Source organism: Myotis myotis, unplaced genomic scaffold, assembly GCF_014108235.1.
Source record: "Myotis myotis isolate mMyoMyo1 unplaced genomic scaffold, mMyoMyo1.p scaffold_m19_p_7, whole genome shotgun sequence".
Classification (NCBI taxonomy): Eukaryota; Metazoa; Chordata; class Mammalia; order Chiroptera; family Vespertilionidae; genus Myotis; species Myotis myotis.
In genome coordinates this window covers 8887710-8905757 of record NW_023416379.1, presented here as the reverse complement: position 1 = coordinate 8905757, position 18048 = coordinate 8887710, and the positions used below count along the sequence as shown (strand labels likewise).

The 18048-nt window shown below is 42.2% G+C and overlaps 1 protein-coding gene and 1 non-coding gene across 2 annotated transcripts in view; one reads left to right on the top strand and one right to left on the bottom strand.

The window, feature by feature from the left end:
* Positions 1-18048, top strand: part of ARMT1 (acidic residue methyltransferase 1) — a 100850-nt gene that overhangs the window by 66383 nt on the left and 16419 nt on the right. Inside the window, exon 9 of the mRNA XM_036317348.1 lies at positions 12574-12891. Within this exon, the coding sequence (XP_036173241.1) occupies positions 12574-12891 (318 nt within the window). The remainder of the gene's footprint in view (positions 1-12573; positions 12892-18048) is intronic.
* Positions 4895-4997, bottom strand: LOC118660840. The gene has a single exon (XR_004969045.1). It is a non-coding gene; the product is annotated as a U6 spliceosomal RNA (small nuclear RNA).

Sequence of the window (18048 nt, the reverse complement as noted above, 5' to 3'; positions counted from 1 at the left end):
TGCTTTTACATAAGGTATCTGTGGGGTGATAATTGGCAGGTGAATTCTGTTCCCACTGACTTTAGCATCCATCGATTCTTGCTTGGATTACACCAAGGGTGGTGGCAAAGTGGTAATATTCTTATTTTACCATTCTACTTATTAGCTGGCATTCTTCTGTATAGAAAAGCTTTTTATTTTCTTTCCTTTTCTTTTAAATTCTATGGACACATGGATTTTTACTTATTTACTGTGTTGAAATCAATTCTTTTTTGTGTGTGTGCTCAAAATCTATCACATTTGGCCAGCAGGAGCCCCACGAAGATGGTCTCTGTAGCTTGTAACCTGACTCCTGTAGTATCTCATCGCTTCCTTGCTTTCTGACAGAAGCTGCCTTAGGTCACTTGCAGTTTTCAGGCTACAGAACTAAAATGAGCCTGTTCGCTAAGGACCTTTGTTTCCTTTTGCTGGTGAACGGTGCTTAGAAACAAGATTTAGGCTTTGTAGGCTCGCTGCTGTTGGGGGTGTTATTGCTTTCCTTGGACAGTGCCAGGGTCCAACCCCAGCAGGTCCAGGGGTCCCCAAAGGTGTGGATGGAGTCGGCGAAGAAGGAATGACACAGAGACAGCGTTCAGTTGATCAGCAGCCTAGCCAGGATCTCTAGCCAGGATCTCCAGCCAAGTTCTGGTCTGGATCTCCAGCGAAGTTCTTCTGTTTATTGTTTTGTTACATCCGTATTTATACCAGTTGATTTTAATCCTGTCAATTTCTATTACAAAGGTTAGGGCGTTTCTTATCTTCATTCCAGGGAGTAAAGATTATGTAGCTTAAGCATGATTGTTTGTAGTGATTAACTACCCGCCTGGCACTTAGTTAAGGAGTTTCATCCCCTCCCTGACTTCAGGGAAAAATTCCTACCTGGGGAAACAACCTTTCTAGGAGAGGCATCCCCTCCCTGACTTCAGGGAAAAATTCCTACCTGGGGAAACAACCTTTCTTGGAGAGGTGACCTTGGTTAAAACACACAGCGCTAAGGGGAGCAAACATATTAAGAACAGTATGCTATATACGCCAGGTCCCTTGAAACATATGCTGTGCAGATGTTTCTTTCCTGCAGCGACTGTGTCAAGCAGCAAGGATGGACCGGCTTCCGGCAGGACAGATCTAGAAATACATTTTTAGTAATAAATGTATAGTGGTATTTAATTTATTTTTTTTAAAGAAATTTATCTGGGTGACATTGGTTAATAAAATTATATAGGTATACAGTTCTATGATGGCATCATTTGTATATTGCATTGTGAGCCCACCACCCAAAGTCACATCTTACTCTGTCACTATATATTTGATCCCGTTACCTTTTACTAACCTCCCACCCCTCTTCTCTCTGGTAACCACATACTGTTATCTGTGTCTATCACTCTACATGAAGTAAGTCAGACAGAAAAAGTCAAGAACCATAAGATTTCACTCATATGCGGGATAGAAAACTGAAAGCAACAAATGAACAAACAAACAAAAACTCAGTCTTATTAAACATTTTATTTTATTTTGACAATATTACCTGGTATCCTATCTAATAAAAGAGAAACATAGTAATTAGCCGTACCTCTGCTACCCTTCCCATTGGCTAATCAGGGAGATATGCAAATTAACTGCCAGCCAAGATGGCGGCCGGCAGCCAGGCAGCTTGAAGCGAACATGAGGCTTGATGGAGGGCTCCAACATTCCCTGCCTGACGCTGCCGGCCTCTGAGCTTGCAGTTTGAAACATTGTTACAAATATAGAAGCTAAACAAAACCCCAGAAACCTGCTTTCAGCCAGCCAGGATCTCAGAGCTGGAGTTGAAACAGTGTTTCGATTATAGAACCCAAACAAACCAGATACCTGCTTTCAGCAGCCGAGGCCTAAGAACTGGAGCCAAGCCTCAGAGCTAAAGCTGGCCCAGAATAAAAAAAGAAAAGAAAAAAAGGAGCAGTTGGAAGCTTCAGTCACCTGCCAGCCTGAAAACAGCCCTCAGCCCCTCACCCAGGCTGGCCAGGCACCCCAGTGGGGACCCCCACCCTGATCCAGCAAACCTGGATCCAGCAAACCCTTCAGGGCAAACCAGCCGGCCCCCACCCATGCACCAGGCCTCTATCCTATATAGTAAAAGGGTAATATGCCTCCCAGCACCGGGATCAGCGTGACAGGGGGCAGTGCCCAAACCCCCTGATTGCCCTGTGGCTCTGTGTGTGACGGGGGCGGGGCCACAATGTCCCTATCCGCCCTTCTCTGTTCGTGACAGGGGAAGGCACCCCAACCCCCTGATCAGCCCTGCTCTGTGCCTGATATGGGGGAGCTCCCCAACCCCCTGATTGCCCTGCGGCTCTGTGTGTGACAGGGTGCGGCGCCCCAACCCCTCCTCCCCACGGGCCTTGCTCTGTGTGTGACAGGGTAGAGCCATAACCTCCCCATCGGCCCTGCCCTGAGTGTGACAGTGGCGGCGCCCCAACCCCCTGATTGGCCCTGCTCTGTGCATGACAGGGGGTGGCGCCGCAACCTCCCCATCGACCCTGCCTTGAGTGTGACGGGGGGCGGTGCCCCAATCCCCCAATCGGCCCTACCCTGAGCGTGACTGAGGGTGGCATCGCAACCTCCTGATCCGCCCTGCTCTGTGCATGACAGGGGGTGGCGCCCCAACTCCCCAATCAGCCCTGCTCTAAGCCCAACCAGGGGCTGCACCTAGGGATTGGGCCTGCCCTCTGCCACTCGGGAGCAGGCCTAAGCCAGCAGATCATTATCTCCCGAGGGGTCCCAGACTGCGAGAGGGCACAGGCCGGGCTGAGGGACCCCTCATCCCCCCCGAGTGCACAAATTTTTGTGCACCAGGCCTCTAGTCCTATATAAAAAAGAGCTAATATGCTAATTAGACCAAATAGCAGAATGACTGTCCAGATGACCTTCCGGACCAAGTCTGGCCTGCAAGGGCTGAGCCCCTTGCATGAATTTCGTGCATCGGGCCTCTAGTTTTTAATAAAAAGCAATATTCTAGTGTTTTCTTAATATCCTTTTATTTTGTATCTTTTGGATCCCAACAATATTTACTCATTTTCTCTGTCTTATGATATACATAAAATTATTTCAGAATTACACTCTTAATGTTTTACTTGTGAGTAAACCTTCTGAGTGAGGTTTAAGCTCTCAGACATTTTACATGAATACTATTGGCAATCATTAGTATGGACACCATTTATCAAGCACTTGCCATTAACACAGTCATTGTACTAAGTACTCAAAGAGGTTATGTACTTGGCTCAAGTTCACACAGCAATTAAGTAGCAAAGCTGGGATTTTCACTCTGTCATTAAGTTATTATGCTGTCATCAATAATCCCCTTTACTTGTATATTCACAGCTACATTCTACCTACAAGTCTGAGGCCAAAAATTATTTGTTAGTGGAACAACAACCTGTAGCTATGTAAATTTCCTCAGTGAATGAATAACTTTAATCAATTATAAATAGTAGTTATTGAATTATCAGGATTGAAAATTAGGAACTTAATATTTATCTATAAAAATGCATTTCTGAAGATTAGCTGTAGGAAATGAAAATGTGTTATAAGAGCACATTACAAAAACCAGAACTCATTCCTTTTCTTACATAAGTGTCTTTACTTGTAAACGACTGATGCAATGTTGTTCAGACTTTGGAAACACATTCACTTTGGGATGAAGTTCCTGCCAACATAATAAAAATTGTAAAAAAAATGTGGGCAATAAAAAATTTGTGGTCTTTAATAAAGTCCTCATTCATAGGGTTACGACTCCAAAGATTTATTACTGAAAAATACTGTTGAGCGGTTTTCCCGACACATTGCTGGTCTCAGGAAGAGTCTTCATAATGCTTTCTGAAGCTCTGTTTTTGAGGTAGGAAACTTACTTTATTAGTGAAGTCCAGAAAGACTGCGGAGGTACAAGTATCCGTGGGGCCGGGGCTGCTTCCACCAAACTCGGATTTTCTGGTTTTCTTAACGACTCTATTCAAGTTACTTTATGAAAATTACCCCAATAGAAGTCCAGGTGGTTCATTACATGTATGGAAATATATCTTATTTAAAATCTTTAGTAGTGGACATTGAAGTATGTTTTAAAAACTGTCAAAGATTGGCATCTTTTCTCTTGGTTATCGTGAAATCATCCAACGTTGAGAGAAGTAGTCACTTTATCCACACAAGCCACACACACATTCGTACAGACATCAGAAGTTCAAATGAGTGGATCAGAAATTAAACATACTTATTGGGTTTCAAATGGTTTCTTTTTCCTCCACACTGTCCACATTTCCTTCAGTTCTCATAGTTAGAACTGACGCTAGGAAAGAATACTGGTTTTGGAGTCGGGCAGACTCCAGGGGATGTCTCCTCTGCTTTCTTGGTTTGCCAGCCAGCCGTACTGTTATGTGAGAAGGAAGACGTACGGGAGTCACGGAGAGCAGAGTGGTGTACAGACTCTTGGGTTTTTATCCGGGCTCTAGCGTCATTTGGCTCTATGATCGCAGGCATCTGACTTTACCTCTTTGAATCTCAGTTTCTTGCCTGTCAAATAGGAACATTATTTAAGGCTTTGTCTCTTACAATTATTCTTAGGATTGAATGATATACATAAAGTCCTGAGGACATGCACAGTACAGGATTGATGCTCAGTGTTTGATTTTCCTTTCCCATTTATTTTCTTTTATTCAGAGATTAAAAGTACAGGCATACGGAAATAGTTTCTGGAAATGAGAAATTGCTGGACAGGATAAATTACTAAGGAAACTAAAGATCTCTACAGTCATAAAATCATAATGTCAAAAGTGACCTCAAGGTCTCTATCTATCTATCTATCTATCTATCTATCTATCTATCTATCTATCTATCTATCTAGTATTGATTAAATATAAAACACTTCATGAATTTGCATGTCGTCCTTGTGCAGGGGCCACATTAATCTCCTCTCTGTCATTCCAATTTTAGTATATGTGCTGCTGAAGGTCTTTTAAGTCCAGGTCATCTAACTGTATGTAAAATAAGTACCATCTTTAAAATGTCCCTGTCTAGCTAGGGTCCAGCCTTTCCTTGAACTCCACCAGACGCAGGGAATTCACCTCCTCTGTGCAGTCCTGATGGTTTGGCAGTTCTTCATTGTAGCAAGTCAGACTCAGAGGCCCTATACTAGTAATTCATGTTCACATCCTGGTTCTTTCTTGGTGAAATGTCACAGAATAAATGGGAATCCCCTCTCATGATTATCCTTCAAGTATTCGAAGACATTTATCATGGATTTCTAAGTCTCTTCTTCTGGCAAAACAGCCTAGATCTTTCAAACTTTCCTTGCTTGAATCTTCTTTCTTATCATGCGTGAGGTTGGGAAAATTCTAGCCTCTGGGAAAGGAATTAAAATGAAAATAACACTAAAATAATAATCTGCTCATGTAATTACAACTAAACGTGTTGATAAGATTCCAAAGTAAAATTTCAAGTCCTCTCTTCTTCCACTTCTATCTAGCCTCAGTTTTACACTCTTTTTTTTTTTAACTTCTGATAATTGCCATTAAGATGTTAAAGTAATACATTTCTGTTCTTGATCCAACAATGTGAGATATTATCTTTAGATTTTCTGATATAGAATATGAGGAACTTAATCACTCCTACTTTTTACTCCCCTATTTCTACTTTCCATGTAAAAAATATTATGGTATATACATTGTCAAGGTTTGTAATTTATTTATGCTCTGTAACTATAAGTCTCCATTCCTTTGCCTTGAGGTTCTGTTCATACATTTAAAATAAATTAAAACAGCATTTAAATAGCAGAACTACCTAAATATTTTTATTATGGGTTTAATCTTAGCATATGATGCTGAATCCATTTCATTTGGATGATGTCCCTCTTCACATTTCCAGCTGGGAACTGTCCATGGTCCTTGGGGCACAGTCTGACCAGGTTAGGGCAGTGTTGACTGAAGGGAAACCTGGGACATACTGGCTTCATGGGCAGCTACATTCATTGTCAACTTGTATTCATTTAGTCAGTGACGAGAATTTAACTTGAGCTGAATTTTCACTATTTCCCAAGGTTGGTGTTGCCTTTGGGATAGCTCAGATTCGGGAAAGGTCTTCCTCATTTTGAAGTGAGATGTTACTATGCAATGTGCACACCATTGGATCATGAGTCCACGCAGAACAGACCCATTCTCCTTTTTACCTTCAATCAGATGAAGACATCTACAGGACAAATGTCCCAGTTCTGTTCCCATTTCCTCTTTTGTTGTTAATCTTCACCTGGGGAAATTTTTCCATTGATTTTTAGAGAATGGAAGGGAGGGGGAGAGACACACAGAGAGAAACATCCATGTGAGAGAGAGACATTGATTCGTGGATAGAGCCTGCAACTGAGGTACATGCCCTTGATCAGAATTGAACCTGAGACCTTTCAGTCCTCAGGCTGATGCTCTATCCACTGAACCAAACTGGTGAGGGCTACCATTTCCTCTTAGAACAGGAAAGACTTTCACCCTTCTCCTTTCTGAACTCTGAATGCTCTCTTGTACAGCTTTCCTCAAACTATCTGTGGGAAGGATTAGTTTTTCCTACAGATTTATTTTCAATTTATTGCTAACCAATACTTTTGTAAAAAATATCAATAAAGTGAATTCATGGAAAAATTATTTTTAAAAGACACAAAAAGCATAAGTTTGCATTTTAAGTATCAGAAGCCACAGACATAAAGTTAATATAAATATAATTTGGATAAATATAATCAGAATAAACGTGGAAAAAGAATCACATACACTGTGCACTTTCTTTCTTGAAAGTGTGCGTGCAGGGTTAATGCAGAAAACACTATTGTACTGACAGCTTTTTGTCATTCCGCAATTGTATCTGAACAAGAAGTTAGGACTAAAATTCCCTGTATTGAAGTCCTGTGTGCTCACTTTGAATGAAAGTTTTATTGTGATAACGAGCTAGCTTCCTGCTGTTAACCTTTGTCATCTTGGTTGGGTTGATGACAATGCTTCTAGCAGGGACTAATTTATATTAAACTTTTTCTATGTTTTGCTTTTAAAGCACTTACAGTAGAAAACGAATCTCACAAAGGATTGTTGATACTAGAAGAGGTTTTAAAGCAATTTCAGAGAGCTCAAGATATTTATTTGTAACTTGTCTCCAAAGTAAAGCAAGTGTGTTTTCAAAATCCATTTTCAAATATTCATCGGTAGACAGTTTTATCAATTTATTGTGTAAAGGTATAGATTTAATTTATCTTTCTATGGAAATTTAAATTCTTTTGATGAAAGAAATGGACTGTGTTTGATATACTTTATACTTTTGGGTAATGGTTGGCAAAACAACCTTAAACCATCACATGCAACGTGTTCTTATTTGCACAACAGGTATGTAGCTCCTGTGTCAGTTCTATAAAACCCAAAGGGTCTATACCTGATTCAAAAATTGATGTCAATGCTCTCATCCACAGAAAATTTCATCATAATACCTGAAGTAGATAGTGTTATATAAGGTTATTAAATGAGTTGTTATAGTAAATAAAAAAAAGCCAAACTGCTATAGAAATTACTGCTCTTATCTTTAATTTCTGAAATTATCTTGTTGGGACTGGGAACAGTTGTAGGAGTTACACTAGAATTTTATTCACAGTTTGAGTAGCACTGTTCTAGGAGGGTTTTATCTCTATTAAAATTTGTATCCCAGAACCAATTGCAAATTTCAGGCTTGGTTTGGTTCAAGGGAAATAGAAACGGGGAAATAGAAATAGCAGGACATCACCTCCCTTATTCTAGATACTTTACTTATGCAGCCTAAGTTTAGTGTGTGTGTGTGTGCGTGCATGTGTGTGCATGTGCATGTGTGCGTGTTCATATCACTATTGACAGAACTTTAATGGACCCAGATTCCCTGGGTGTTCTCAGAGTTGCCACTGTTCTGTGTCATCTTCTTTACACTTCTGCCCACTGGCTACAGTTCCCTTCTCTAGAGATGATCAGAACTGGCAGTCGCCTATGCATATATGTGGAGATTCTCTTTTTATTTAGGTACAAATGGTACTAGACCAGCCGTGGGCAAACTACGGCCCACGGGCCGGATCTGGCCCGTTTGAAATGAATAAAACTTAAAAAAAAAAAAGACCGTACCCTTTTATGTAATGATGTTTACTTTGAATTTATATTAGTTCACACAAACACTCCATCCATGCTTTTGTTCCGGCCCTCCAGTCCAGTTTAAGAACCCATTGTGGCCCTCGAGTCAAAAAGTTTGCCCACCCCTGTACTAGACACATGGTTAGGCACCTGACTTTTTTCACTAACTATATCTAAGAGAGCCTTTCATATCAGTGTATAAAAAGTTTCCTCTGTTCTTTTTAAGACTACATAATGTTCGGTGGATGGGCATCTCCTATTTAACCAGTCACATGCCAGTGAATATTCATGTAGTACCTACTCTTTTGCTACCTATGATTGAATAACTTTGCACATGCCTTATTTTCCATATTTAATAATCTCCAGGTATATTTTAAAGACTGGAATTGCAGGGCCACCGGATATGTGCCTATTACATTTTGTTACATATTTTGGTATAAATATGTACCTAGCATATCTATTCACATTTCTACCAGCAATGTATGAGAGTGCCTGTTTGGGGAGGATTTCTGAGTTTATTTGTTCACCTTAACTGCAGGAGGTAGAAGCAGCCAACTGGTTTTTAATTTCACAAGATCTGTCTGGGTTTGGATGATTTAGCCAGAGCCAGAGGTTTGCCACCCAGACATTAGTCATTGTATTTTTTAAGAGGCAGTTTGATCTCACGCATACCCAAATCCATATAATAAATAGCTAGCAACATTATAATAGGAATCAACTGTGTTTTTAAATCACAAACCTTTGGTTTCATTACTCAATGCATTTAATTGGCAATTAATGAAGACATGCATTTAATTAAGAAGTTAAATAGAATGCCTAACTCATATCACTTACAATTGTCTTTGTTAAAAGTATTTGCAAAGGTATCATTATTCATTTGTTGCGTTAGTAGGACTGAATCTAAAGATTCGTTAATTAAAGTAAATTTAATACAGGGACCGCTGTCACTGTCTTGATAGGGCCTGACCTTATTTGCAGATGTGGTTCCCCGTGGAGGTCAGCCCTGATTTGCGTGTCAGTGTGGCCTGACAGCAGCCTCAGGTCCTGGCCCGCGATACCCATGTCACATTACTTCAGCGTATCCTTGAGGTAGCCACGCAACCAGACTCCACTCTGGCCGCTGCCTCCTGATAGCTCTGCAGGTAATTGCATTTGCAGTCTGAGGACATCTGTGCCAAGAAGATCAGCCCTGTGCCCCTGAAGTGCTTAATCAGAGCGCTGGGAGAGTGGCTGTCCCCAAGGCCTGTCACTGGCTCCCAGTTCTGCATTTCATACGCGAATTAGCAAATCGTTCACTGGCCTGAAACATGTCCCGGAAAGAAATCGGACCCGCTGCCATGTGCCACTGCATCCCATGATCCCAGATGAGTTTTCTGATTTTTACTGGACACGTGTTTGTGCTTTGGACTCACTAGTGGACTGTTTCGGTCCTTGTCGCTAAGGCAGTAAGACCACGGTCTGACATTGAGGTGGAAAAAAATCCCTTGGGGCTGTAATATTTTTACTGTGTTTATTGGTCTCTGGTGTAAGCTGCCAATTGGGTAGTTTACTCCAAACTGATAGTAAGTCTGTAGTACTCCAGTGTCTGATATGTTTTTTGGGGACCTTTTGAAAATACTTGGTTAACAGTATATTGGCCATGGAAACGCCCTTATTTTGCATTAAGGATTTTCTTTCATATAAAAATTAATATCTAATATTCTATGGGGTTTTAGAACGGAGGAGATTAGAATTTCTATCCATGAGCCTTAGCCGGTTTTGCTCAGTGATTAGAGCATTGGCTCTTGGACTGAAGGGTCATGGGTTTGATTCCAGTTGCAGGCTCAGTCCTCAGCCTGGTCTGGGCACGTGTGGGAGGCTATCACTTGATGTCTCTCTCTCACATTGATGTTTCTCTCTTTTACTCTCTACCCCTCCCTTCCACTCTCTCCTAAAATCAATGGGAAAATATCCTTGGGTGAGGATTAACAAAAAAAAAATAAATATTTTTTTAATCCATGCATCCTGGAAGTTAGGACCTCAGCTTTCTAACCACATATGAGGATTGGTGTTTCCAAGTGAAATATAATAGGCCTCGTTTGTCATCACCAGCCCTGATACTGGTTACTGAAATTGAGCAGCTATTGTATTACCATCTGAAAAGACATCAGTAAAGCGTTAAAATATCGTATTTGTGATCAAGGGTCCTTGACTCGTTACTCTAAGGGCCGACATGTAATCAGCAGTGGGGGGGGGGGCTTCTTTGCAGAGGGCTGGCTGGGAGAGGGAGCAGGGATACAGAGCCGCTGCCAGGACCTCGAAGAGCAAAGCGTCTCACAAAATAGGTCCCGCAATTAGTTTATTACATCTCTGAAAGGGCAGCTTCTCCAACTACCTCTCCACGCGATGACTTTTATTTCACATTGATGCCTGAGGCTTCCTTGATTAAATACAAAAATCACCGAAAGGGGGGGAAAAGTAAGACATTCTCTTTTATAAATAATAAGTAGGGAGGAGCATTTCAAGTAATACTTTCCCTGTCTACATGCTGTTGGTGGAGGTAAATTTCTCTTAAAACTCAGTTTTAATGCGAAAGACATGATTGCATTTGAACTAGCAGCCTGAAATGTTACTGGCTAGTGTAGTTGTAGAATCTGTTACTCAAAGATATTGTTGCTTTTTAGTTTTGTTTTTTTTTACCCTAACTACTATTTTTAATAAAAAATAAACTATTTCGCTGAAACCGGTTTGGCTCAGTGGATAGAGCATCGGCCTGCGGACTGAAAGGTCCCAGGTTTGATTCTGATCAAGGGCATGTACCTGGGTTGCGGGCACATCCCCAGTAGGAGATGTGCAGGAGGCGGCTGATCGATGTTTCTCTCCCATCGATGTTTCTAACTCTCTATCCTGCTCCCTTCCTCTCTGTACAAAATCAATAAAATATATTTTAAAAAAAATAAATAAACTATTTTTGTCAGTTCAGTAGGCGGCAATACTATAGCAGAGCTGGTCAACCAGCTGCTTAATCTTATTTAATGTGAACTCCTGTGTTTTGGAACTTGACGTCAACAAGTGTTGGTTTTTTAAAAATGAATTTTAAAGATGCCCTTCTATGTCTCTTTGGAACGTTCTAGATTATGGTAAATAGAAATAGGTGCTCAGGTAACCTTCCCTATGCCTTTCATTATGTTTATGAACCTAATGATACATTTTACATTCATTGAAATTATTATTCTCCGTATGGTGGTTTACCTCCCTCTAATTTTAATTCTCCCACCCACCAAATGGCTAGTTATCTCTGCTCCTTTCTTCAGGTCCTGCCAGTTTTAGTTTGTCTTCATGAGAAAAGGGGATACACAGCCAATTAATATTGAAAGAAAGACCTTACTCTCTATGCAATGATGTTCCTATGAGAACATTGCATTATTTAGACTAGTATTAAAGAGACACCTCTAGTTAATTTTTAGCATTTAGTTAGGAGTCTGAGGGTTTACTATTTTATCAAAATCAATTTCCCTACCAAGCTTGAGAACTAATGGTTTTGTGACCATACAGTACTAGATATGGATTGAATCTACTAGTATATTAGTCAACAATTTTTAAAAAAATTTGTTTTATTGTTTAAAGTATTGCAAATAGTAGTATATATGTTTCCTTTTTTTCCCCATTGACCTTCACCCAGTCTCCCCTGCCCCCCAATGATTGGTTTTTTATTAACTCTTTCCAGAAGTCCACATATAAAAGGCATATATGTCAATTTTATTTTTTTCCTGGCCCTGATTTATATCTCTTATCTTTAAAAAATTTTTATTTGTTGCCCAGCCAGCATGGCTCAGTGGTTGAGCATCGACCTATGAACCAGGAAGTCAAGGTTAGATTCCTAGTCAGAAAACGTGCCTGAGTTGTGGGCTCAGTCCCCAGTAGGGGGCATGCAGGAGGCAGCCAATCAGTGATTCTCTCTCAATATTGATGTTTCTATCTCTCTCTCTCCCTCTCCCTTCCTCTCTGAAATCAATAAAAATATATTAAAAGATTTTTTAAAATTTATTGAATAATTTGAGAGAGAGAGAGAGAGAGAAAGAGAGAGAGAGAGAGAGAGAGAGAGAGAGAGAGAAACATTGATTTATTGTTCCCCTTATTTATGCATTCATTGGTTGCTTCTTGTATGTGCCCTGACCAGGTATCAAGTCTGTAACCTTGATATATGGGGATGACACTCTAACCAATTAAGCTACCTGACTAGGGCATATATCTCTTCTCTTTTTTAGACACCTAAATTTACCTGACATAGCCTTTACAATTTAATAACTTTCTGAAGAGATGATTTCGATTTTAAAATGGAATGAGGATTAAACCCCGAATCCTTAAAAATCTAGCGTAGGTGCCTCCCATTGGCTGCTAATGTTTTTGTTCTCACTCTATGTCATTGTCTTAGGACTTGTTCAGTGCTGTAGAGGCAAAGGAAGCTCTGGAAAGGGAAGTTCAGATCTTCCGAGAAAGGCTGCTTGTGGGCCAGCGGGCCTGGGATGCTTCGAAGCAGCAGCTGAGCCTCTTGAAGAAAGACTCTTGCGAGTTGGAGAGAAGTTTGAAGGCCAGTCTGGAGGCGGCCGCAGCCTCGCAAAGCCAGCACACCTCGTTTAGGGAGAAAATTGCAGACCTCCTTAGGGGCAGCTTGGGCATGATTGGGTCCACAGAGGAGGCCATTCTGGAGAAGATTCGAGAAATGGACAGCCAGGAAGAGAGCCAGAAAAGGGTGAGTGAGGCCTCTCCAGGACAGTGCACTCATTCACTTAGCATCCTCAGTAACTGCGTTAACTGAGTGAGTGAAAGGTATCATTTAAACGTGGTTTCAATTTCTTTTTTTTTTTCTGAATTAAATTTTTATTGTTCAGATTATTACATTTGTTCCTCTTTTTCCCCCCCATAACTCCCCTCCTCCCAGTTCCCGCCCCACCATCCGCCCTCACTCCCCACCCACTGTCCTCATCCATAGGTGCACGATTTTTGTCCAGTCTCTTCCGCATCTCCCACACCCCTTTCCCCACCAAGAATAGTCAGTCCATTCCCTTTCTATGTCCCTGATTCTATTATGATCACCAGATTATTTATTCACTTGATTCTTAGATTCACTTGTTGATAGATGCATGTTTGTTGTTCATAATTTGTATCTTTACCTTTTTCTTCTTCTTCCTCTTCTTAAAGGATACCTTTCAGCATTTCATATAATACTGGTTTGGTGGTGATGAACTCCTTTAGCTTTTCCTTATCTGTGAAGCTCTTTATCTGACCTTCAATTCTGAATGATAGCTTTGCTGGATAAAGTAATCTTGGTTGTAAGTTCTTGATATTCATCACTTTGAATATTTCTTGCCATTCCCTTCTGGCCTGCAAAGTTTCTGTTGAGAAATCAGCTGACAGTCGTGTGGGTACTCCCTTGTAGGTAACTGAGTTTCTTTCTCTTGCTGCTCTTAAGAGTCTCTCTTTGTCTTTTGCTCTTGGCATTTTAATTATGATGTGTCTTGGCGTGGTCCTCTTTGGATTCCTTTTGTTTGGGGTTCTCCGTGCTTCTTGGACTTGTAAGTCTATTTCTTTCACCAGGTAGGGGAAGTTTTCTGTCATTATTTCTTCAAATAGGTTTTCAATATCTTGCTCTCTCTCATCTTCTGGCACCCCTATAATTCTGATGTTGATACTCTTGAAGCTGTCCCAGAGGCTCCTTACACTATCTTCGTTTTTTCGGATTCTTTTTTCATTTTGCTTTTCCGGTTGGGTGTTTTTAGCTTCTTCGCATTTCAAATCTTTGCCTTGATTCTTGTGGTCCTCTGGTCTGCTGTTGGGAGTCTGTATAATATTCGTTATTTCAGTCCGTGTATGTTTAATTTCTAGTTGGTTCTTTATCATAACATCGAGGGTCTCATTAGATTTCTTGAGGATCTCACTACATTTATCGACGGCTTCTAGACAGTTCTTGAGAGACCTTAAAAGTGTGGTTCTGAACTGAATATCCTCCATTGACAGTTTTGTCCTGTTTCTTTGTTTCCGCATTTTTTTATGCTTTCTTGGTGCACCCCCTAGTTGTCTTAGTGTGCAGTCCTCCTGTAGTTAAGCCTTGATTGTTGTAGTTAATACTAGGGGGATTTGACCTCCAGGCCAGCTGGCTGTGAGAATCAGCTGTGTCTGCAGTGGGAAAACTTCTGTCCTCTAGGGAGGTGCTAATCTAGCCTTTGCCTGAGGCTATCTGGCAAATGGCTCTGCGCAGGGCTTGGGCGGGGCGGGTGGGTCGCTCGGGCTTGGGATCAACAGGGTGGGCGGAGAGAGCAGTTATGGCGGCTCTCAGTTCCGTCCCTAGGGGCTCTGCCTCACAGAGTCCCAGCAACCGCTGCAAACCTCGGAGAGAAAGCTGCCTTCGAGTTCCAACTGAAGCCAGACAGTCCCGCTTCTCCTGTTTGAGTCTGGGTCCCTAGAGACTCGCCCGGATCTGGAGCTCAGAATCTGAGACTCCCTCCCGATTAAAAGCACCAACCGCGCCCTCCGCCGCCAGCCCGCTCCGCGCGCACTCCGTACCTGAGTATTTCACTTTAGCACTGCGCCTTCTCTGAGTCTGGGTATGATATTCTCTTTCCTCCTAGTTGTAGAATTTCCACTCAGCCAGCCTTCCTGTGGTTCTGGATGATGTCCGTTCCATCTTTTAGGTGTGTTTTGATTTGGTTGTTCAAGGCAGCAATCTCCGGCGTTAACCTATGCCGCCACCTTGGTTCTCCTAAACATGGTTTCAGTTTCTTACTTTCAATGATGTATTGTACTTACCAAGCCTGGAGAGTCACTCACGCAACTGCTGACTACATTGTGGGTCCGGAGTCAGAACCTCGAGGCGGATCCTGTCTCTGCCGCACACTCCCTCCCTCCAGGTGTGACCTGGGGCAGGTTCCCCAGAGTATGGCCTGGGAGATTGTGTTCACTCACCTTCAGTACAGGGACAGCACGGTCCACACCGCTTATCTGAAGCCCCTGGGGTCCAATGTGTTTTTGAATTCAGAATTTTTCAGAGTTTAGAAAGGCGATAGAGGAGGCAGTCTGCCACAGCCCCCCTCGGTGGGGCCAGGGACAGGCCCCGTAATCTACCACACCCATCGTTCTGCAGGGACACCCGTGAGCAGCCAGCCCCTCCACGTGCGGCCCTCCCAGCTCATGCAGAGTCAGTCTCATGTCACCTCCGGTCAGGGCTTGCTGCCAAATCGGGGCTGTCCAAGCTTTATTGGTAAATGAATTACAGAAAGGCTGCCAGGTTTCAGATCGTTTTGAATTTTGGAATTGCAAGTAAGCATTCCTAGATCTCTAAGTACCTGTCTCATAAGGTGGTTGTTTACTGCAAGTGCTTAATGCAAGACAAGTTGTTGTTATGTCCTTCGCACGCCGTCTGACAAGTAGCAACAATAAATGTGCACTGTTGCTGCTCCTGCTTCTCCCCCTCTCCCTCCTTCGCTCCGCCTTTTGCTAATGTGGAGGTGCCTCAAACAGCCTTTTAGGGGACCTTTGTAACAAGTGGAGAAAAATGATTTGATTCGCACCTATGACTGGAGCTTATTTAATTTTGTTATCTTGTTTATACTATTAACAAATCTCACGTTCTGTAAAGCTTTGCTTAGTCAACTTCAGCCCAACTCTAAGTTATCATCCAGTGCAAATGATTGAAGTTCTAATTAATGAGGTTTAAAGTGAGTCGTTCCCAAACTCTATGTGTACTTCCATTAGGAACTGTTTCTTCTACTAGTATTTACAGGCGTGGTCAGAAGGAGACAATGCGCGTGTCCATTTCTTGATGTTCCCGAAAACCTTAGAGCGATCGTTAACTCAGAGTTCATGGCTGCACTAGCAATCTCCTCTAGCAATACAGCATTTTAAATCCCCTTTAAGAATTCCGTAGCATTCATGTGTGCTCTAGGAGCAACCCCCGTGACTGCTTTGTCCAGTATGGGGTTCTTCTCTTTGTGGCTATCAAGTGCTCATCCTTGTAAGAAGTGTGGGTCTGTGAGAGGAACCCCGTTTTCCTTGTGATTCAGTACACAGATAGGCCCTAGATGGGGGAAGGAAGTCATTTACAGAACTGAGAAAGAAGGACTTCATTAGGCTATTTACCTTGAATAGTAAGAGATGGACTTCAATAGCTAATGGTTCTTTGCCATTTCATTTTATTGCTTCCCTCTGCTATTTCCCACATGTTCTCAGAAGCTGTTGTAATTCCAGCATGTGAAATGTGGCACAAAATTGTCAGCATAATGTATATGTTTATTTTGTAAAGCAAAACGGTGTAAATTGGTTAGGCTGGATGGCCTTCCCCCACTTCCCATAACAATTACAATAATGCAGTGTCCTTAGTGCCTTTGTCTGCCTTTCCCACCCTGTAATTTTTTTTAAGTAGCCGCTCTCCCCACTTAAAAGCCTGAAATCAAGCATATCGCCAGCCTCTTGTGTGACTCATCTTCAAGTAAAATCAGGAGAAAATGGGTTTCATATATTGTCTTAGAGTTGTTTCTGAGAGCGGGAGCCGTACAAATGGACGAATGTATTTGTTGGGAGGCGGCATACCCTGCCAGCTGCCGTGGTCAAACACAGTCAAAAATTGAGTGATCCCCACGGGGAGGTCCACGGCGGGCTCAGGCTGGGCTCAGGCTGGGCTCTCCACTCCGGGTCGCCTCCTGCTTTTCTTGTTTACCCCTTTGCTCTTCATTCGTACTCTGCGTCATTTGCAATTCTCATCAGGACACCACCCACGCTTTTTCAAGCAGCCATTTCTATTGTTCCTTGCTTTCATGCGTATAGCAAAATCTAATATTCTTTTTTGAAAGCGTTACTATATCTTAGGGAGCAGACTTCCTCAGCCTGGGCACTGTTGAAATTTGGGGCTGGGAAGCCATTTGTTTGGGGGCCATTTGGTGCCCTGTAGGGTGGTCAGCAGCAGCTCTGGACTTCTCCCCACTAGATACCACTCACATTTCTTTTTTCCACAGCTTGTGACAACCAAACAGGTGTCCAGACATTGCCATGCGCCCCTGGAGGGGGGGTGAACTTACCCCCCCCCCCCTTGAAAACCACTCTTTTAAAGAAACATTCTACTGTCCATTTCCAGGATTTCTACATGAGTATTTAGATGTTATTTAGCCTTGAAATTTCAGGACACTCGTAACACGTGTTTTTGAAATGACGTCTTGCACAATGACAGAAAGTTGCGACATTTTCAGGTTTTAGTTTAGAATTTTGAGGCCAAATTAAAAAAGAAAAATCTTTATTGTTGAAAGTATTACATAGGTCCTCCCCCCTCCCCCCCCCCATTAACCTCTTCCAGCCCACTCCCCCTCTCCCTGCCAGACCCTCACCACCGCATTATCTGTGTCCTTGGGTTATGCATATATGCATACAAGTTCATTGGTTGATCTCTTCCAACCCCCCCTCCCCTGCCTTCCCTCTGAGGTTCAACAGTTTGCTCATGCTTCTATATCTCTGAGTCTATTTTTGATCATTAGTTTATTTGGTTCATTAGATTCCACATATGAGTGAGATCATGTGATACTTATCTTTCTCTGACTGGCTTATTTGGCTTAGCATAATAGTCTCCAAGTCCATCCATGCTGCAGTAAATGGTAGGAGTTCTTCCTTTTTTATTGCCACCTAGTGTCCATTGTGTAGCTGTACCATAATTTTTTTTTTAAATATATTTTATTGATTTTTTACAGAGAGGAAGGGAGAGAGATAGAGAGTCAGAAACATCAGTGAGAGAGAAACATCGATCAGCTGCCTCCTGCACATCTCCCTACTGGGGATGTGCCCGCAACCCAGGCACATGCCCCTGACCGGAATCAAACCTGGGACCCTTCAGTCCCCAGGCTGACGCCCTATCCACTGATTCAAACTG